The sequence below is a fragment of the Microcaecilia unicolor genome, chromosome 10 (genome assembly GCF_901765095.1).
Source record: "Microcaecilia unicolor chromosome 10, aMicUni1.1, whole genome shotgun sequence".
NCBI lineage: Eukaryota > Metazoa > Chordata > Amphibia > Gymnophiona > Siphonopidae > Microcaecilia > Microcaecilia unicolor.
Window position 1 is genome coordinate 96,936,044 of NC_044040.1, and position 22,163 is coordinate 96,958,206.

Consider the following 22,163-nt stretch of genomic DNA (forward strand, 5'->3'; position numbering starts at 1 on the left):
AGGCCTTCCTCCCAAAGGAGTCTAAGGTTCTAGAGTCCTTGCCCGGGGGCGCCGAAGCATGCTCCCTAGAACTCTTAGCCTTCTTTAGGGCCAAATCCACAACTCCAGAGTCGTGAGGCAACTGAGTGCGCATCAGCTCTGGGTCCCCATGGATCCGGTACTGGGACTCGATCTTCTTGGGAATGTGGGGATTACTTAAAGGCTTGGTCCAGTTCGCCAGCAATGTCTTTTTTAGGACATGATGCATGGGTACTGTGGACGCTTCCTTAGGTGGAGAAGGATAGTCCAGGAGCTCAAACATTTCAGCCCTGGGCTCGTCCTCCACAACCACCGGGAAGGGGATGGCCGTAGACATCTCCCGGACAAAGGCCGCAAAAGACAGACTCTCGGGAGGAGAAAGCTGCCTTTCAGGGGAGGGAGTGGGATCAGAAGGAAGGCCATCAGACTCCTCGTCAGAGAAATATCTGATGTCCTTCTCCTCCTCCCACGAGGCTTCACCATCGGTATCAGACACAAGTTCATGAACCTGTGTCTGAAGCCGTGCCCGGCTCGACTCCGTGGACCCACGGCCACGGTGTGAGCGTCAAGAGGTAGACTCCCTCGCCCACACCGGCGAAGCTCCCTCCGCCGACGTAGTCGGGGAGCCTTCCTGGGAGGCGACCGCAGTCGGTACCGCAAGCGGCACCGATGTCGGAGACCTCACCCCGGGCAAGGGGCCAGCCGGCGCCTCACTCGACGGTACCGGAGGTGCAAGCACCCCCGGTACCGGAGGGGAAGGGCGCAACAGCTCTCCCAGGATCTCTGGGAGAACGGCCCGGAGACTCTCGTGCAGGGCGGCCGTGGAGAAAGACATGGAAGCCGATGCAGGTGTCGAAGTCAGAGTCTGTTCCGGGCGTGGAGGCTGTTCCGGGCTGTCCAAGGTGGAGCGCATCGACACCTCCTGAACAGAGGGTGAGCGGTCCTCCCGGTGCCGATGCCTACTGGGTGCCGACTCCCTCGGCGACCCAGAGCTCTCGGTACCGACGCGGGAAGGAGACCGGTGTCGATGCTTCTTTGACTTTTTCAAACGAAGCATGTCACCGGAGCTTCCCGGTACCGACGAGGAGGACGCAGAATCCAGTCGTCGCTTCCTCGGGGCCGAGGCCGAAGAAGGTCGGTCTCGGGGGGGCTGTACCGCAGGAGCCCTCAGGGTAGGGGGAGATCCACCCGAAGGCTCACCGCCACCAGCAGGGGAATGGACAGCCCTCACCTGCACTCCAGTCGAAGCACCACCATCCGACGACATCAGCACTAGTGGAGGTCCCGGTACCACTGACGCCGACGCAGCCTTCCGATGTCTCGGCCCCGACGATGCAGAGGGTCGATGCCTCGATGCAACCGATACAGTCGCGGCCGAGGACGGAGGTTTTGACGCTGTCGACGTCGACGCACTCGATACTCCCGGTGCCGATGCCGACGAAGAGCCCGAGAACAAAACGTTCCACTGGGCCAATCTCGCTACCTGAGTCCTTTTCTGTAAAAGGGCGCAAAGACTACAGGCCTGCGGGCGGTGCCCAGCCCCCAGACACTGAAGACACGACGCGTGCCTATCAGTGAGCGAGATTACCCGGGCGCACTGGGTGCACTTCTTGAAGCCGCTGGGAGACTTCGATGACATGGGCGGAAAAATCACGCCGGCGAAATCAAAACTCGTAATTGCGGTAAGGCACCAAAAAGAGGGGGAGAAAAAAACTCAACCCGAGGCCTCAAAAGGGCCTACCCCGAAAACTAAAGAAAACTTAACGGTGCCAAAAACTGGAAATACGGGAAGGGGAAAAAGACCGAAAGGCCCTTCTCCGAAATCCCTTTTTATTTTTTAAAGCGAAAAGCCAAAAGACGCGCGAGGGTCAACTTAAGGGGCACGAACGGCGCAAACACGACCGTACCGAGCGCGGACAAAAGAAGACTGACGAACACGAGCCGGTTCGGGCGGGAAGACAGCCGCGCATGCGCGGTGCGCATGGGCGCGCGAGGACTAGCAAAGGCCTTTGCTAGTGAAGTTTCCGATTGGAGGGGCTGCCGTGGACGTCACCCACCAGTGAGAACAAGCAGCCTGCTTGTCCTCGGAGAAACATTTTTCCACGTAGGCGCTACATACGCATTTTCTTCGGCCACTGGACTCCGCATGTGTATGGGCCGGCCATTCACATGCTTCTATATTTGGACCTGCCTTTGATGTGTTTACCCCCCTTTCATTGGTACCCCGTATAAGAGGCTTGGGGAGGCTAAGCCTGCCTGTTGGACCCAATGCCTCTCTCCTCCCATCCACCCCTGTTCTGCAACAGAGTTTGGCTACCTCCCGTTGCAATGCCTCTACTGGACCCGCGCTCATAAACAACGATAAAAGAGTGCAGTACCTGGTTCTCTGCAGCGCTGCTAGTGCTTCTTGTGCTGGTCCCAGAAGTTTACATCCGAGGAAGCAGGACCGTCACAGGAAGCACTAGTGCAAGTGGTGCTGTACAGACTCCGGTCCCACGCTCTTCTACCATTGCTTATTAGCGCGAGACCGGTGGTAGAGGGAAGAATGAAACTGTGCTGAAGGGTGGCAATGGATAGGTGGGAAGGAAAAGAAGCACGACTGGATGGGTGGAGGTGGGATAGAGAGACAGAAAGTAACAGAAAGTGATGGTGCAATACTGGATAAATGTGGGGGGAGAGACAGAGACTATGGGCTGGAGAGTATCGGAGACAGTGGATAGGGGAAATTCTGCATAGGAGGGAGGAGTGAGAGAGAGATAGGGGCAATGCTGGTTGATGGGAAGAGAGGTAGGCAGGGACAATGCTGAATAGTGTGGGGAGTAGAGGTGAGAGAGAGAAAGAGAATGGGCATGAAAAACCCCACGTGAGAAACAACTTAGAAGAAAAGTGGGGGTGGACCAAAGAACTTTCAAGTAGCCAAGTGTAGATGAACAATATTTTACAGACAAGCACCCGTATTTTCAAAGTCCCGACATGGGGCTGCGTTTCAGTGGGGAACCGCCTGCCTCAGGAGTCAAAATGTTCTAAAAACCAAAAAGAAGATTACAAAATAATAAATACATATCAACAAAATGCGTACAGCATTTAGTTAAACGCAGTTAAAATAAAATTATATGATGACAGCCTTGATAGAACTAATGTTAAATACAACAAAAAGCATAATAAAGGAAGACTGACAATGTGTGGCACTAAAAAATTTGAAGCAATATCTGAAAAAATGTATTAAAAATCTAAAGAATAGCAGGAAAAATGCATATGTGTAAATAATAACATATAAACATTATCAATACAAAACAGTAGACATGTTTAGAGCGATGCCCTTTCTGTTATTCTGCTGGACACAGTTTATGTAAATTTGTCTTACCTCGATTTTTAAAGAGCATTTTGCACCAGCACGGTGTTTATTTTCTCCAGCGTTTCACCGCTTAATTTTAGTGCCAGAAATTGCTTCATTTTCTGATAGTATTTTTAGATATCTTTTTAATATATGCTTTACATAGGGTCATCTGGTGTCTGCAATTACCTTTGATTTTAAAATTGGCAGGATAGCACAGTTGTCCAGTGCCGACACCTTTTTTGTGACATCAAATATGGCTTTTTTTTAGCATCCACAAATTTCCATAACTATTATGTCTCCTTTTTTAATTTTGCTCATATATAATGTTGTCACACCGACATAGACTCCCTGAGTTGTTTTTTCTAAATGAAATCTTACCGTGTAAGTCTCCAATATCCAAATACACGAGCAATTTATAAGATACCATTTGCATCACAAAATATATATGGAAAAATTAGTTAATTACCTGATAATTTTCTTTCCTTTAGTCCCAAAGGATCAGTTCAGATAAATGGGTTGTGACCATCCACCAGCAGGTGGAGACAGAGAACTTTGCGTTATGCCTCATAAGCTACTGTGCTTAGCAACCAAGACAGTATTCGATAACAAAGCAATGAAAGAGAGTGACTTCCAGAGAAAAAACTCCAGCTTCTAGACAGAAAAAGAACTAAGAAAAAAAGGGCAAAACTTGTGCATTAGAATGAATGGAACCAGAACATTACAAAAACCTGAACTTACATAGAACCTAGAAAAACAGAAACCATCACAGAAGGGTGGGCTCTGAACTGATCCTTTGGGACTAAAGAAAAGAAAATTATCAGGTAATTAACTAATTTTTCCTTCCATTACGTCCGAAGGATCAGTCCAGACAAATGGGATATAGAAAAGCAATCTTTAAGAGGGGAGGGAATGCGATATCCCTGTAGCGAGAACCATTGCCCCGAAGGAAGCATCTGCTCGAGCAGACACAGCCAAATGGTAATGCTTAACAAAGGAGTGAGAAGAAGATCATGTCGCTGATTGACAGATCTCTGCCAACGAAATTGCCCTAGACTCTGCCAAAGAAGTCGCCAAAAGCCTGGTAGAATAAGCCTTCACATGCATGGGAGCAAATCTACCCCTCAGAATGTAAGCCGAAGAAATATCCACCTTAAGCCATCAAGCCAATGTTGCTTTGGAGGCCGTCAAAGCCTTAAATCGTTGGTAGCGGTAATATAGTGCAGAAGGATGCGCTTCACATCCAACAGTCACAGTGAAATGTATTCTGCAGAATAGACCTCCCTGGAAAAAGAAGGAAGAAACACAGTCTGATTGACATGAAAAGGAGAGAAAATTTTCAGCAAAAAGGACGGAAATGTCCGTATAGAAATTCCTGAGTCAGAAAAGCGTAAAAAAGGGATCCGTGCAAGAGACAGCTTGAAGCCATGAAACTCTCTGTGCCGACGAAATGACACACCAATGCTGCCACCTGAACCTTGAGTGAATTGAGAGTCAAGCCTTTTTTGAATTCCTCCTGAAGGAAGGATAAAATTTGAGACAAGGAAGCACGAAATTGAGAAACACCACTCTGTGCAGACCAGCGTTTAAAGGTTCTCCACTATCTAGCATAAGAAGAGGTGGTGGACTGCTTTCGGGCTTGCAGCAAGGTAGTAATAACATCATCCGCATAACTCTTCTTCATCAATCGCGACCTCTAAAAAAAGCCAGGCCATAAGACCAGAGCTGGAGGGATCCTCCATAAGTACTGGACCTTGGCGCAATAAGCCTATCTTTGGAGGAAGAGTCAACTGAGGAGCAATTTGAAGACGGATGAGGTCAGTATACCAAGGACATCTGGGTCAGTCCAGAGCTACAAGAACGACCTTTCTGGGATGAAGTGCAATCCTGTGCAATGTCCTTCCAATAAGATGTAATGGAGGAAACACATAAAGGAGGGCAGCCAAAGCTGTACCAGTGAATCCATTCCTAGGTAGTCTTTCTCCCTGAAGTGGCTGTAGAATCTTTGTACTTGTACATTGAGTTTGGATGCCATGAGGTCCAGAACCGGAAGGCCCCACTGTATATATGCACCGAATGTGGGGCAGGGGGACTTCTTTGATAGGGTGGCAGGGGAGCTTTCCCAATTCCAATAAGGTAATATGATTTTCGGAGGCGACTTCAATACATGTATGACACCAGTGGACCACTCAAAAGGAGGAGTTTATATGGGCCATATAAACATGGCCCATAGTAAAAAGCTGAAAAACCTGACTTCCCAGTTAGATTTAGTAGAAGTTTGGAGGCTTAGACATCCAGGCCAAAAGAAATACACATTTTTCTCTCACTCACAGACCACATACACCAGAATAGATATGATTTGGTGCAGTCGTACACTCTGGGATAGTGTATTAGATTCTGACATTGGCTCCATTAATATTTCCGACCATGCTCCAGTAGACCTTGAGCTGAAGGGGTTGCGGGAGGAAGACCAGCTCCTCTTCTGGAGGCAGAACGAGTCATTATTAGGGGGCCACAGAGTTTGCGCGGATATTCGTAAAGTGATCCGGGATTATTGCACCATTAATGATAAGGGGGAGGTATCTGATGGAACTCTGTGGGATGCGTTGAAGGTGGTGGTACGAGGGCATCTTATAAAGTGGGGGGCCCGTAGAAAGCATGCAAGGAAAACAGCAGAACTGAAATTGAGATCTAGCTTAGTTCACTTGGAAAGACAACATCAGGAGTGGGGGGGGGGGGGGGGGGGGGTCCGCACAAACGTTGCAAGAACTAAGGTCATGCCGAATGGAACTGGAAAAATTACAGGTAGAGCGGGTGGAATTTATGAGGAACCTTCTCCAACATAAATTTTATGAATATAGTAATAAGTCAGGGAAAATGTTGGCTAATTGCCTTAGGGCTCGGCGGAGATCTTATACCATTACGAAAATTAAAGGCCCAGGGGACCAGATGTATTACAGAGATAAAGAAATTAGAGATCAATTTGTAACTTTTTATAAAGAGCTATATAAAAGAGAATTAGGGGTGGAAGCGGAAGAGATTCGTCGGAGTTTAGAGGGACTTGGGCTGTCAAAACTGACTAGTGAAGAGAGCCGGAAGCTAGAAGTTCCGTTTCGCCTTGATGAAATTACAGGAGTCATCAAGAATCTTAAGGGGGGCAAGGCCCCAGGGATGGATGGTTACTTTGCTAAATTTTACAAACTTTTTGCGGGGGAAGTGGGCCCTTTGTTGATGACAGTGGGTAATGATTGTTTTGGTGGTCAGTCATTGCCCATTAGTATGCATGAGGCGGGAATATCTTTGATATTAAAGCCAGGGAGGTACCCAGCTATATGTGGTTCCTATAGACCAATTTCGTTAATCAACCTAGATATAAAAATCTTATCCAAAGTACTGGCAGATCAGCTGGGCGTGATATTGCCCAAATTAATACATACTGACAAATCTGGATTTGTTAAGGGGCGACAAGTGGCGGATAACATACGCCGAACGCTGCATGTTATAAGGGAGGCTAAGAGACAGGCTGTACCGGTTGCTTTATTGAGTACAGATGCAGAAAAAGCATTTGATAGGGTAGAGTGGCCCTATCTTTGGGAAGTTATGGAACATATGGAGGTTGGGACTGGTCTGATGGGATGGCTTAGCAGATTATATGAAAGACCTATAGCGCGATTAAAGATCAATGGTGGGTACACGTCGACTTTCCAGATAGATCGTGGGACCCGACAGGGCTGCCCATTGTCTCCGCTGCTTTTTGCACTCTATATAGAGCCGCTAGCGCAAAAGATTCGAGAATCCGCAGATGTAAAAGGGATAGTAATTGGGACTGTCGAACATAAATTAGCCCTATTTGCGGATGACATGTTATTTTTTGTGGGGAGCCCTGCATTGACTCTCCCAAATTTGATGGTAGAGTTAGAGGAGTATGGGCGGCTGTCAGGCTTTAAGATAAATTATGACAAATCTGAATTGATGGGGGTTTCCATCACACAATCCTGAATGCAGGAGATCATGCAGGGGTTCCCGTTCCAAGTGCGGCCAGATAAGATTCAATACCTGGGGGTCAGGATCCCTATAAAGATTTCACAATTATTTAATCTGAATTATATACCGTTATTTCAGCAAGTGCGAACAGATTTGGGAGCATGGATGGGGAAATGGTTATCCTGGTGGGGGCGGATAGCAGTTGTCCGAATGAATATCCTACCCCGTGTGCTATTCTTATTTCAAACATTACCAATAATAGTGCCCAAGGGGGAGTTGGAAAAATTGCAGAGAGTTCTTATGAGATTTATTTGGGAGGGTAAAGCTCCGAGGCAAAGCAGAAAGTTGTTATGGAAGTCGGTGGAATTGGGGGGACGAGGGGTTCCGAACCTAAAATGGTATTACTGGGCTGCTCAATTAAAGTTTATTTCAGCATGGAGCCAGGACAGGCCCTCAGTGGTGGCCCATCTTGATCAGTCCATGGTGTCTAATCATTGTTTAAAATCAATCCTCTGGGCCTCACTTCCACGTAGGACATATACCACATTGACTTCCAACCCATTCGTAAGACATCTTTTGACATTATGGGCATCACTTCGACCCAAATTGTGGCAGACTAGGCTCACTTCCACCTATGCACATATAGGGGGGGAACCAGGGTTTCAAATAGGGGTGGGTCATCTGGTGGCGAAGAGATGGGCAGGGAATGGGTTAATCTGTTTTAGAGATCTACTGGATGATGGGCATATGGTACCCTTTGAAGAGTTTAAGGAGCAAAATGGGATTTTAGACTCTGAAATTTTTTTCTACTTACAGGTTAAACATTATATGCAAACGCAAGGGTGGTTGAAGACAGATCCGGAGGAGTATGAGGGTCTGGAGAACTTATGGGGCTCTTTGGGGAAAATGAAAGGTACCATCTCTGTATTGTATAGACTTTTAAGGGGTAGGACGTTTGAGAAATGTCCTTATATGCTTCAGTGGGAACGGGACTTATAAAAGGAATTTACAGCACACGAATGGAAGGCGATCATAGCTGAAGTCAACAAAGCTTCAACCTGTGTGTTGATAAAGGAAAATGCATTTAAAATCCTGTCAAGATGGTATTATACCCCACACAGATTGCATGCTATGTTTCCGGGGACTTCACAATGGTGTTGGAGATGTGGAAATGAGGAGGGCCCCTTCTACACATCTGGTGGTCTTGTGCAAAAATACAGGTCTTCTGGGAAAATGTTGCAGCAAAGATAGCAGCCCATACGGGGAAGCCATTCCCGTGCGAACCTCAGTGGTGCCTACTTGGATTGGGTAATAGACAGGGAGCTAAGTGGCAGAGCCGGTTTAAAAGAATGTGCCTAGCAGCGGCAAAGAGCGTAATAGCGAAGCAATGGAAGCAGCTGGAGGCACCCTCGGAGGGAGACTGGATTTTAAAGTTATCTTTGATTGGTAAAATGGAGAAACTTACGGACAAAAGATTGGGACGTTACAGTGAAACCTCAGAATTATGGACTGAATATCAGGACTTAACCCAAATGACATAAAACAAACGTAGAAATTGCTAGATGGGAGGGAGGGGGGAGGGAGAGGGGAGGGAGGGAGGAGGGGGGAAGGGATCTTTGACTTTGTAAATGCATGACTGTTTGATAAGTATTCTGTTTGTCACTATAAAAATGAATAAAAAATTTCAAAAATTAAAAAAAAAAAAAAAAAAAGAACAGATTCAGGCGAAAACAGCAGGGCAGAGACTTCTACCCCTGCAAAACCAACATCCCGGGACACGGCAGCAGGCGAGGAACCTGCTGACAAAATAGCTGCTGAAGCCTTGTGGCACTGAGCACGCCAAAACCGCCATCGGAGATGGGCTGGATTGAACTCCCAGAGACTGAGTACTAATGGCCAAAGTAGGCAAAAGTGGTATGTTCACAGAAGTAAAGCAAAGCGTGCAGGAACTGGTAGCCGAGAGCTTACCCCAGCAGCACTCACAAGAATTAATAGACTCAGACACAGAGAATAATAAATGAACTCACAGAAAACAGACAGTCTCGTGAACTCCAAGGCACTGAAGCACCACAATCTTCCCATAGCAGAAGCGCTCTCAAAAAGAACTGCAGTTAGATAGAGGCAGGAGAAAAAGAGAAGTGAAGACTGAGATAAAGAGGTAGAACGTGGCAACAGGGGAGCAAGGAGGGACTACACTAGGGTTTACACTAGGTCTCAACCCCAAACTCAAATGAACCTGCAAGCAGGACAGGAAGCCACACAGAAGTCACCACAGCGGAGAGGAGCTGCTATCCTGCCTGCTGAAGATAAAGAATACTGACTTGGTTGCTAAGCGCAGGAGCTTATGAGGCACAACTCAGAGCTCTCTATCTCCACCTGCTGGCGGATGGTCACAATCCATTTGCCTGGCGTGATCCTTGGAAGTAATGGAAGTACACATACTTTTTGTTTCTTTAGGCTATTTTGCTAGTCTTTACAGATTTTCTATACCCTGTTAATGCAACAGATTCACCATATACTGTATATACATAAGAATTGTTGATGGACTTTTTTGACTAACTACACTATCATTTACTTCTGTTATGTATTGATAATGTTTATATGTTACTATTTACACACCCATGCATTGTTGCCACTATTTTTTATTTTTTCTTATTTTAATACACATTTTCAGATATTGTTTCAAAGGTTTTGGAGCCACACATATTGTCAGTCTACTTTTATGCTGCTTCCTGTTGAATTTAACATCTTTAGACTACTTTTATGCCCTCCTTTGTTTTATGCTTTTGGTTTTCTACTCTGTTCATGTGTGTTTTGTTGCTATTTATATCTATTATTATTGCTATAACTTTTATAAACGGTCCTTTTTATTGTCTGTTTAATTTTGATATTTCTGTAATATTTGTAATATTTTTGTATTGGTTGTATATTGTTTATGTGTTATAGACACCTGATGCAGAGTGTTAACTGAAACATGGACTGTGTTAGGACCTTAATACATTTGTTGATCATTTTTCATGGACTTCTGTGTTTCTTGAAGCCAATATAACTTTCTTTGGGTTTACTTTCATGGCTGTATTGTTTTCTCCCTTTTCCTACTGTACATAAAAATATTAGCCATCTACATTTGGGCATGCCATTGCTCAGTCCTACAAATGAGCTATGAAATACAGATCTATGTTTTGGGATCAACCAGAGACAGGATGTTGGGCACAGTAGATCTTGGTCTGACTCTGCATGATATTCTTTATGTCATCACCAATCTTCTCTTTCTCAATCCACACAGCCAGTTGCCCCTATACTGTACATTTATCTCTGTCTCTCACACCCCATCCCTCTAACCAGACACATTTTCTCTCTCTAAGGGGCCCTTTTACAACGTTGCAGTAGAGCTACCGCAGAATCCAGCACTACCACTGGCCTACCGCAGGAGACAGCATTAGTGCCACCCCCAGCGCGTGTCATTTCCGGACTGTGATAAAAGGGGCCTCAGCGTGCAGCAAATTCACGCGCTGACGCCATCGCAGGGCCCCTTTTACCATAGCTTGGTAAAACAGCCCCTAAATCTCTAATCTGTCCATGTCAACTTCTCACTCAAAATCCACCCATACCTACCAGTTTCTTATTCAGTCTTTCTCTATTCATCTACTCTGTGCACATCAGTTTCTTTCTGGAAATCCCTTCACTAGTTTTTCCCTTTATCCCTCATGTCCTCACCATTCTCCCTACATTACTCAATCAGTCCCCTCCAGTCTCTGTCTCCCAAATTGTCTCTACTACTCTCTCTCAATCTACCCACTCTGTCTTACTAGTCTCTCCCTAAATCCTTTATCCTGTCTCTCCATCTTTCAGTTACAAATCTCTTTCTTGGTACCCCTACCCTATTGTCCCTATTTCTCTCCCCAAAATCATACCCGCACCAGTCTGTTTCTCCCACCCCTATCTGTTACTCCCTCAATCTCATCCTTGTTTCCACTAGTCATTCATTCTAAATATCCCCATTTTGACCCCATGTCCCAACCTTTGTCCAGCATTCTCTCTCTTTCTCATTCTGTTAATACCTGAAGACAGCCATCCCTATCAGTCTCTCCCAATTTTTTCACTTTGTCTCTAACAGTTCTTACATTATGTGAACTTATTTCTCTTGTTTTCTGTAATGGAAAACTGAAAAGAAAGAAGAAAAAAAGCCCTTTCTTTCAGCAGTAAAATCTTTTTTTTCTATTATTTTCAAGTTTAATAACATTAAATATTGGTGTATGAAAAACGACTCCTTTAAAGACCATGTGGAAATGAAATAACATTAGTTCCCCTTTGAATTTAAAATCTCAAAGTTACCAACAAGATGGAGTGCAGCAGAACTGAGAATATATTTTATTTGCCAAGTGAGCACCTGAGGAGCATGTTTCCTATTATATTACTTCAAACAAAGTTTAATATGGCTTGATTATAGACTTTCTGTAACGGTATGCAAATGATTATATTAATTCTAAAGACTATATATGCACAGCCCTGTTCTGGCTGATCCTTTGTTTTCCTGTAGCTCCTGAGCTTTTGGCATTCATACCTCATAGCCTCTTTGTATTTCTGGATGAGTTTCTGCTTCTCCTCCTTCTCCTCCACCCAGTACTCACTTGGAATAACAAAATTGGAGGTGATTCGGCATTCTGGGCAGGACCTGCAAAATGAACAGACTGCACTGCAGAACTCCACATTACAAAGGTGGTTTTTTCACCCTAATTTATAACCCAGAAGGAAGCAGCACCACACAATCTAGTGTCAATCATTTACTGTTAAAAAGGGGGGGGGGGGGGGGGAGGGAGCTGAAGGAGGAAGAAGAGAGAGAAATGGGAAAACATGACTATATTAAATCCATAACCTACACTTTCCTTCACAATACAGAACTGACTTTTTCTAGGGTCTTATGTTTATAAGCTAATGATGTCAAATAACTTGGGATGTGAATTTTCTGGTTACCTGTTTGCTAATTGATAAAAAGTTAGTAACCAAATCAAAGTTGGTTGTGCAGCACAAATTGTAAGGAGACAAGTAATAAACAATGCAATTAAATGTCACTATGGGGGGGTGAGGTTATTTACTAACAATATGGGCCCTGCAGTACACAATGCATGATAATAGCCTTGGCACGTGTTGATAGCAAATGATCCCCTATACAAAAAAAACTAACGGGTATTTTATTTTTCATAATTGCCCTAAATCTATAAGCTTGCCCACACAGTTTTATACTTAATTGTTAAATTAGATGCAAGCAAAACAAAACCCCTTATTTCACTGGTAAAATTTCAGACTGATGCTCAACAGAACCAGGAAAAACGTACTACTACTATCAGTAACTTTTCATATGTATGTATAGAGGAGTGCCCTCAGAGATTTACACACCCACTTAGTAGTTCATCACAACCACTGACGGGTGGCATAGCACTTCATTCATTGGGTCACTCTCTCTTTCAAAGAATAGTGCAAAATGTGCTCTAACAATTTCTCAAACAATAAAACCAAAATGGCCAATTTTTCATAAGAAATTCAAAATATAAAAGTAGAAATGTAATTTATCTTATGAGCTCCGCGTCGGAACTACCCGACGCCAAGGGCTCTCACTGAAAATTATTCTAGAAGAAGGACTGCTCTCCCGTGGAACATCACAACATGCCCTAGATTAGATTAGATCCAAAGCATTGATAAAGAAGGCTAAAAGAGAATATGAAAAAACTTGCTGTGGAGACAAAAACTCATAGTAACATCTTTTTCAGGTACTATCAGAAGCAGAAAGGCTGTGAGGGAATCCGTCGAACTGTTAGATCATGAAGGAACAAAAGGGGCACTCAGGGAAGACAAGGCCATAGCGGAGAGACTGAATGAATTCTTTGCTTTGGTCTTTAAGTAAGACGATGTAAGAGATCTATCTGTACAGGAAATGGTTTTCAAGGGTGGCAATGTGGAAGAACTGAAAGAAATCTTTGTGAACCTGGAAGATGTACTGAGCCAAATCGACAAGTTAAAGAGTGATAAATCACCTGGACCAGATGGTATTCACCCCAGGATACTGAAAGAACTCAAAAATGAAATTGCTGATCTGCTGTTAGTGATCTGTAACCTGCTGTTAAAATCATCCGTAGTACCTGAAGATTGGAGGGTGGCCAATGTAACACCAATTTTTAAAAAGGGTTCCAGGGTTGATCCAGAAAATTACAGACTGGTAAGCCTGACTTCAGTGCTGGGCAAAATAGATGAAAATATTATAAAGAATAAAATTATGGAACATCAGTGGGATTTGAATTAGAGACTTAAGTATATGTATTGTTAAATAATTTCTGGTTTTTAAAAGAGAGAGAATGTAATCAGATGTATTATTTCTAATTAAAATCTGGACAATAAGTACGTTCTCAATGAAATGAATTGACTATACACCGTATTTGGTCTTGAAGAAGCCAACCAGATGATCAATGTGGAATAATGAATTAGATGAGTAATATCTGGGGATAATCAGGTTAATACCATGTTTTCTTTTTTCTGTTTACTGTTTAATTGATCTCCTTGTCTTATCTCACTCTCCCTATTTTTCTTCACTTTGTGGTCTAAGAAAGAGAAAGATTGTATATAATCCATATATCTAGTTGGGATTGTTTTCTTCTTATCTTGTATTAATGTGCAGTCATCTCTGTATTACTGTTTGCAAGTGACCCTTGTAAAATGAAAAATTATAAATAAACGATTTAAAAAAAATTATGGAACACATAGACAAATATGAGTCAGTATGGATGCAGCCAAGGGAAGTCTTGCCTCACCAATTTGCCTCATTTCTTTGAAAACGTGAATAAACATGTGGATAAAGGTGAGTTTGTTGATGTATTGTACCTACATTTTCAGAAAGCTTTTGACAAAGTTCCTCAAGAGATACTCCTGAGAAAGGGATAGGATGCAATGTCCTTCTGTGGATTAGGAATTGGTTTTTGGACACAAAACAGAGGGTAGGGTTAAATGGCCATTTTTCTCAATGGGGAAGAGTGAATAGTGGAGCACCACAGGGATCTGTACTGGGACAGGCGCTATTTAACATATTTATAAATGAACTGGAAATAAGAACAAGTGAGGTGATTAAATTTGCAGCTGACACAAAACTATTCAAAGTTGTAAAAACAAATGCAGATTGTGAAAAAATGCAGGAGACCTTAGGAAACTGGAACATTGGGCATCCAAATGACAGATGAAATTTAATATAGAGAAATGTGTCAGACTCGTGAGTCCTTGTGCCGAGTAGAACACTGATCATTCTTGGAGAAGAGGAGGACTCAGGTCCTGACTCGGTGGTCGGACAACCTTGAGGCTTCACCTGCAATGACCGCTATTCCCCGGAGGCTGAGCCCCCAGGTGCAGGCAGCCGACAGGACTTATGAGAACAGGCACAGAGAGTAGTCAGGGTATACACCGGGTCAAAAGGCAGGCAGTACGCACAAAGAGTAGTCAGGGAATACGCTGGGTCAACAGGCAGACTGCGGGCACAGAGATGAGTCTGGATACACGCTGGGTCAATAGGCTGGCAGCAGGCATGGAGAGTAGTCAGGGTCAACGCTGGGTCAATAGGTAGGCAGCAGGTACAGAAATTAGTCAGGGTACACGCTGGGTCAAAAGGCAGGCAGCAGGCACAGAGAGTAGACAGGGTACATGCTGGGTCAATAGGCAGGCAGCAGGCACAGAGAGTAGTCAGGGAACAGGCAGAGTTCAGCAACGAAGAACCAAGCAAATAGAAAGCAAATACAGACCAAAAACAAACAGCGGAAGCGTGCTGGGCCCATAACCCAGAGGTTGATGGATCGAAACCATCCTCTGCTACCAAATGTTTATAGTGGAGTCCAAGGTCCCCTCTGATAACTACCTAGTCTCAGGGAAGGGCTACAATATATGGGAATTCTTTCTATGATATATTTCTACTTACCATAGGAAATATACCATTTGGCCCTGTGGGGCAAATAGGGTTTCTGCCTCCTTACACCCACCCCAAGATACAGTGGACAGAGGAAACAGAGAAGACAGAGACTATGTTCCTTCGAAGGCAAAAGTCTTTATTACTTACCAAATTAGGTAACAACAAAGCAATCAGTCAGTAACAAATAATAATAATTTGTTATGAGAGGGAGAGAGACCACTGTGGTAAAGAGTCACTCAGTTGATCATCTCAGCCTCTGTCTACATACCACACAGAACCACTTAATACTCTTTTGCACAATGGAAATTTCCTCCCAAATCATACAACCTTGCAATTTCAGCTATTTTCTGTCTTATTTCAGCTAATCTCTGTCTTACTTTATTGTTTACATAAAATGGAAAAATACTATCTGAATGTTATGAAATACAGAACACAATATCTAAATGTTTATGAAAAACAGAAGTTCAAGGTATCTTTCACAGGAGATTATAGTCGCCATTATTGCTACAGAAATCTTTCCAAAACTCAGGTCTTATCACTGTTTTGTCTAGGAACCTCAATGCATCTTCTCTCTCAAACTGTTTACATATTCTTTGTGTCCTTGCTGAGCTAGAGTCAGTGGCACCATTTCTGTCAGGGGAGGGGAAGAGCACTCCTTGCTGATTCAGCATGACCTTGTATGATTCAGCATGACCTTGTATTCACAGCTTTTACAGCTCTCAACAAAAATACAGAAAATGCAGCTTTCAGGCATTTTAAAGTTTGAGCTTTTAGCTAACTGACTTGTCAGTGGTCAGAAAAGTGCAAATCAATTTACGAGGTAAAAGCCGAAGCAGAGTGCAGGAGGAAAGGTCAGTTGATAAAGTGCTGGATTCTGACATCAGCAGGATCTAGCAAGAGGGGAAGAACAGCCAATGTTTGTTTGTTTGTCCGTGTCTAAATTTCTCCAGCCCCCGAAGATCTACGGCCATCAAACCTGGTATGCAGACTCTGCCCTCCGTTGCTGAGATTATTTTGTAGTTTGAAGCGATTTGGTTAATGGGGGCACTCAGGGGAGGGGGAGCAATACCTCCATCCATTAAATGAATAGGCTGCAGGTCAGAAAGTTCTTTCTTGCTGTTGCTAAGTGACAAGCTGCTTTCTTGCTAAGTAACAGATTGCTTGGGTTAGGGTGAGGGCTCAGAGACTTGTGGGGAAAAACAGACAGAAGTTAATACCCTCTTCCCTAACAATTTCCATACAAGGGTGGTTCAGAGACTGCTAGGAAAAGGATAGGAAGAAAGTATTGGGGTCAGGCTGGGAAGTATGTGTGTGTGTGTGCATGAATTCACTACCCCCTCCCAAGTCCACGAGATGAGACAGACTACTAAGCGATAAACTGATGAGTTGGGAGACTGTGACAGAAACTGCTTGGGACTGGGTGAGGGCTCAGAGACTGGTGGAGAGGAACATGGACAGCAGCTGTGCAGTTGTCCCTCTCTCATTGTCTAATACCCTCTTCCATAACAATTTCAGTTCAAGGGGAGTTCTGAGACTGCTGGGAACAGAGTAGAGAGAAAGCTGTGTGTGAATGAATTCACTACCGCGCCAGGAAACTGAATTTCAATATGCCCTTGAAAAGAAGGATGTATTTTGACAGGAAAACGGTGAAAGCCAAACGGCAGGCATTTCCTAGATTGAAAGAAACAACTAATCAAGAAAATCAACCTAAACAAATTGATCAGAAAAAAAAAAGTTAGTGCTAGGTAGGGATCCAGTCTCCACATTTTCTGATTTAAGAGAGTATTAAACTCAATGTCAATGTCACTCTTTCTCACATACCCCTCAGCAAAACACACAGTTACACTCAGCCATTCTTACATCCTCACCCATTATAATACAGCACTGAGCAAAAACCTCCACTCATACCCATTCTCACACACCCCTCAGCAAAACAACCCCAATCAAACACCCCAGAATAGCACACCCCCACTCACCCCTCAGTACCACACCCCCACTGACACTCACCCGTTCTCACATACCCCAGAGTACAACATCGCCACCCACACTAAACCCTCAGCATACTTATACAGCATTATTACACATAAATAAACCTTGTTTTTCTCAATTACAAAGTACTAACCTATCGCTGAGCAATGCCAGCGGGGACAGCTAGTATTCTATAACAACAAGTACGTGTGTGACTGCCAATATAGAATTTAGATTAGCACGTATCATCCCGGCATCTAACTTTAGGCGACCTGTAGAGAATTAATCCCACTGTGTTTCTCAAGGTGCATGCATCATCAACATGAGACATACCATGCAATTCTACATGCTGTCAGAGGAGAAGTGTAAGCCATCCTAGAGGACACATTAGGATTGGACATGTAATGCAATGACGCTATGACGTCATGACGTCACTACACGCTTTTAAAAAAACTCAATTAGATCTGGAGTTCCTGCTCCTGCACCATCTTTGGGATCCACACGACTGAGCTTTGGTTTTCAGTGTTGATTTGGCTTTATATTTCCAGATGGATTTGAAGCGCCCTTCCTGAAGCAGCCACGAGGTTGGCGAAACAAGGCGCTCTTGTAGAAGGGTCGGCGTTTTTTTCGCCGTTGCAGAAGTTCCATAAGGCTCCGGAGTCCTTGGGGGGGATTTTTGATAGAAACTTTCCTGAAGCTGTTTCGCCTGGATTAAGCTAAGTAAACCCTTGGCCATTGGTGTTGGGCATGCTTGTTGTATATTTTGATAGGATAGAGTGGGTTTATAAACGTTTGCCTTGGCTATCTGAGGCTTTATGTTATTCTTAATTGAACTTCAGGTTTCTTCAGGTTTCTTCCTCCCAGGGGGGCTTTTTTAGGTAGTCTTTTTTCTGGCTGAGGTCAGTTTTGGGTAGTTTGGTTTTTTGGTGTCCGTTTAATTTATAATCTATATATATTTTTAAGAGGGAAAGAGAGTTTTTCATCCCATACGGTTTTCTCATGTAGCATGAGTTTTTGCGTTTGGGTTTTTTTTCTCTTTTTCTCCCTTAAATAGGAACCTATGATATTAACCTACTCCAGTTTATACAAGGCATTGTTAATACTTTGGTATGGTTCCTTGTTAGGAGGTTTGAGGTTCCATTTGTGAGATATATATTTCATACAGGGGTTGGAAATTTTTTCCATCAATTTAAAGGGACACCTCCAAACTAACTTTACACATATTAATCAAACTCCTCTTATTAGGTTGTAACATTTGTATCCCACATTTTCCCACCCATTAGCAGGCTCAATGTGGCTTACATAATACCGTAAAGGCGATCGCCAAGTCCGGTAGATGTTAAACAAATACAATTTAAAATAAGGGTTAGGTAAGGTTAGAGTAAACAGGTACAAAAAGGGACAAGGAAATAAAGGAATATATAATGTCCAATGCAATGTAAGGTATTGATGCATTGCAGAGTTGAGGCATTTAAGTAACGCCAGTAGGGTAGGCCTTGCAAAACAGGTAGGTCTTTAATGATCGCCTGAAGTTTTGATGGTCGTGAATCGCTTTCACACTCTTTGGTAGTGCATTCCACATTTGTATACTTAAGTAAGAAAAATTGGATGCATAGGTTGATTTGTATCTGAGTTCAATATATAATAATGGAGGGCAGGTTTTCAATATATATTACTTTGGAACATCTATTAGAGGCTCACAAATTGTCAAGTTGTGTATTAGTACCCAGCATGACTTAGTGATGAACAGCTCCAACACTGCATAGACCAGTGGTTCCAAGCCTGGTCCTGGAGGCACCCCAGCTAGTCAGGTGAAATGTCAGGATACCCACAATGAATATTCATGAGAGAGATTTGAATGCATTGCTCCACTGCATGCAGATCTCATCAATATTCATTGTGGATATACTGACAGCCTCACTGGCTGGGGTGCCTTCAGGACCAGGTTTGGGAACCACTGGCATAGACCCATTAATATATTTTTTTTCAGTGATAGTCAACAGTGAACACTGTGTTTAAAGTGTAAAGATTGGCGCTGTCATAATGACATCATGGACGCCACGATGGGATAATTGCTGTCGATTTCATTAGGCAGTTTTTAAGATGGGGTTATTGTTTTTATTTCAGGGGAGCTATATATTCATCCTTTGATAATGCATTTTTGTATTAACCGTGGTTTTGATGACATCATCACATTGTGATCATGCACAGCACGATGACATAAAAGCAGGAAGTTCTCTGTAGTGTTTTTTCAGTCACTAGAGATGCCATGTTGGTGTAATAGTGAGCAAGGCTGTTGCAAGATAATGTTCAAGCGAGAACAAATAAATAAATTGGATTTGTTTAACAGTTCCTAAGTACTTAGACACATTCTAATATCAAGGTAGTGTGGTAGGAAAGTCGTTACCACATAGGCTTTGTATTTTTGGTGGGCACACAGTTGATAGCTTGTAATTATGTATATACAATTTGTACTTGTTGTTGGTTTGGTTTATTTTTAAATAATTTATAAGGGTAGATGTTGTCCCTAATATTTTGTGTATAGTAATTTGGTGGGGCTAAATTTTTATTTTTAGTTAGTTGTTATCCAGTTGTAGTTACAATACATGGGTTGCTGCAATAAGTAAACCATCACTGTGGGCTGTATAAATAGATTCATTAAATTTCTAAATATATTCAGCAGTATAATAGTACTACATTGTAAATAAATTATTAACCATCAATGTAGTCATAAGTATATGGTTGTAAACACCATACATATTAGATGACGGCAGAGAGAGACCTGCACGGTCCATCCAGTCTGCCCAACAAGATAAACTCATATGTGCTACTTTATGTGTATACCTGACCTTGATTTGTATCTGCCTGTTATGACCTGGTAGTAGTGAGCCCTTGTGCCCCGATAGAGCATGGCAGAGATGGAGTGCTACCACACTCAGTCAGGCAGCCAGACAACCCCTAGCTTCACCTGGAAAGCGACCACTGTTCACCGGGAGTTGAGCTCCCAGCTGCAGGCGGCCACCAGGACTTCTGGAACTGGCGGGGTTGCACAGCCACTGATCAGGATGGCAGGAAACAGACACAGTCCAGAACCAGTACTCCGACAGGCAAAGAATAGTCAAAATCAGTCCAGGGTCAAGGCAGGCAGCAAACAAGCGTAATCCGAGAAAACTAGCCAAGGTCCGGTGCACAGGTAAACAGGAACAGAAGAATAGTCAGTAAACAGCACTCCCACAGCAACTCCTCAGAACAATTGAGGCCGAAGCAAAGAAGGCCTGGAGGCAGTGCTTTAAATAGTGAAGCAATCAGAGCAAACCAAACTCAGGTGCATCCAACATGGCAGCCCCCATAGGAGATCCTCCCACGACCAGATATGGAGTTCCTTCCTGTTCTCGTTTAGACAAGATGGCTGCCCCCTCCTGAACTAGCCAAGATGGCTGCTGCTCTTCCTCCAAGCCGGATGACGGCTGCCAGGTTAGGAAACAGAAACCGACCCATCCTGGAGAAGTGTAGCAGAGCGTAACACTGCCATTTCAGGGCACAGACTGTAGAAGTCTGCCCAGCACTAGCCCCGCCTCCCAACCACTAGCCCCGCCTATCATGTGTGCGTGTGTGAGAACTATTGTGAATGGGATAGATTTTTGGATAGCACACTTATAGGACATGAGTGATATTTTTGTTATGCTTTTTTTTTTTTTTGTGTGTAGACAAAGAAGTGGTGATTGCCAAGTATTTACCTCCTGAAGAAGACTGAGAACAAAATGGCAGGCGAAAGCAGAGACAACAATTATGGTGTAAACAACTTATAAGTGTTCTTCAATTGTAGTTGACGTTTTCATTGTCAATATGGCACTGCTCAATATCAAAAATAAAAAAATTAAAAAACGATAAAAAAGGATGGAGATTTTTATTGACCATTGAATGATAAAGAGGTCGCTATTGGGCCACCCTGAAACTGGCTTAACTTTCAGCCGGACTGGGCTGGTTTGCGACAGCTGAGGTCTTTTCCTCCATTATTTTTTCTTTTTGCTTTAAAGATTAATTCACAATATACAAAGGGGTCTGTTTACTAAGCCGCACTAGCAGCTTTTGTTCGGCATTAACGCACAGCCAGCTGCGCAAGCAGCTTAGTAAACCCCAGTGAAAGTCAGTAAAATATACATAAATATTCCAAAAGAAAACAAATACAAATATACTAATTAAGAAAAACTTAGACCTCCAGTGTACAAGGGAGGTCTACAAAATAATATATGTAATAATTACAATTAATCAATTAGCTAGACCAGTGCTTCTGAAGTCCAGTCCTGGAGTACCCCTCGCCAATCAGGTTTTCAGGATATCCAAAATAAATATGCATGAAAGAGATGTGCATATAATGAAGGCAGTGAATTCAGACCATAAAAGTCCGCCTGGCCCTATCCTTATGTTGTAACTCCTGGAGTTGCCTTCAAAGCCCACTCCAGCCTATTCATCTTCTCATAAAAATCTGCCAGCACTGTCATGTTCCAGCCACTAAAGTTGCTGTCTATGCCCTTTCCAGACAATCCTAAACCAGATTTCCATATATGAGACACTGATCATATAAGTCTGCCTGGTATCGGCCCCAGTTCCTCACAGCTAGAGTCACCATCTAAGCATCACTCGACACATCCATTTTCTAATTAGAGATCCTCTGTGTTCATCCTATGCCTTTTTGGATTTCGTCACCATTTGTGTATCTACCACCTCCTTAATAGAGACTTTCTGCATCTGTGCTGTTAAAGCAAGGAGGAAGAGGAGGAGGAGGAGACAGCACTCAAAGGACTTGGTACTCAGCAGGTAAGAGGCTGGCGCAAAAGTGCAGCATACACTTCCATGGGAACCAGTGGTGTGCTGGTAAATTTTTAACAACAGGCTCTCTTCCCCGGTCCACCTCGG

General features: G+C 43.5%; 1 protein-coding gene across 4 annotated transcripts in view; it reads right to left on the reverse strand.

Annotated features, from left to right (window-relative positions):
- The window catches only part of MKRN1 (makorin ring finger protein 1), a 548,705-nt gene that overhangs the window by 90,286 nt on the left and 436,256 nt on the right, over nucleotides 1–22,163 (reverse strand). For 2 of the 4 annotated variants that reach the window (XR_003943541.1, XR_003943540.1), the window contains one exon: nucleotides 11,941–12,011. The exons of 1 other annotated variant lie outside the window; for it this stretch is intronic. Coding sequence is in view for 1 of the 3 variants with exons in the window: in XM_030215959.1 (XP_030071819.1) it covers nucleotides 3,032–3,041; nucleotides 11,901–12,011 (121 nt within the window). In the remaining 2 variants the exon portion in view is untranslated. Of the gene's footprint in view, nucleotides 1–2,963; nucleotides 3,042–11,900; nucleotides 12,012–22,163 lie in introns of those variants that run through there. One more of the 4 variants, XM_030215959.1, reaches the window with a different exon arrangement.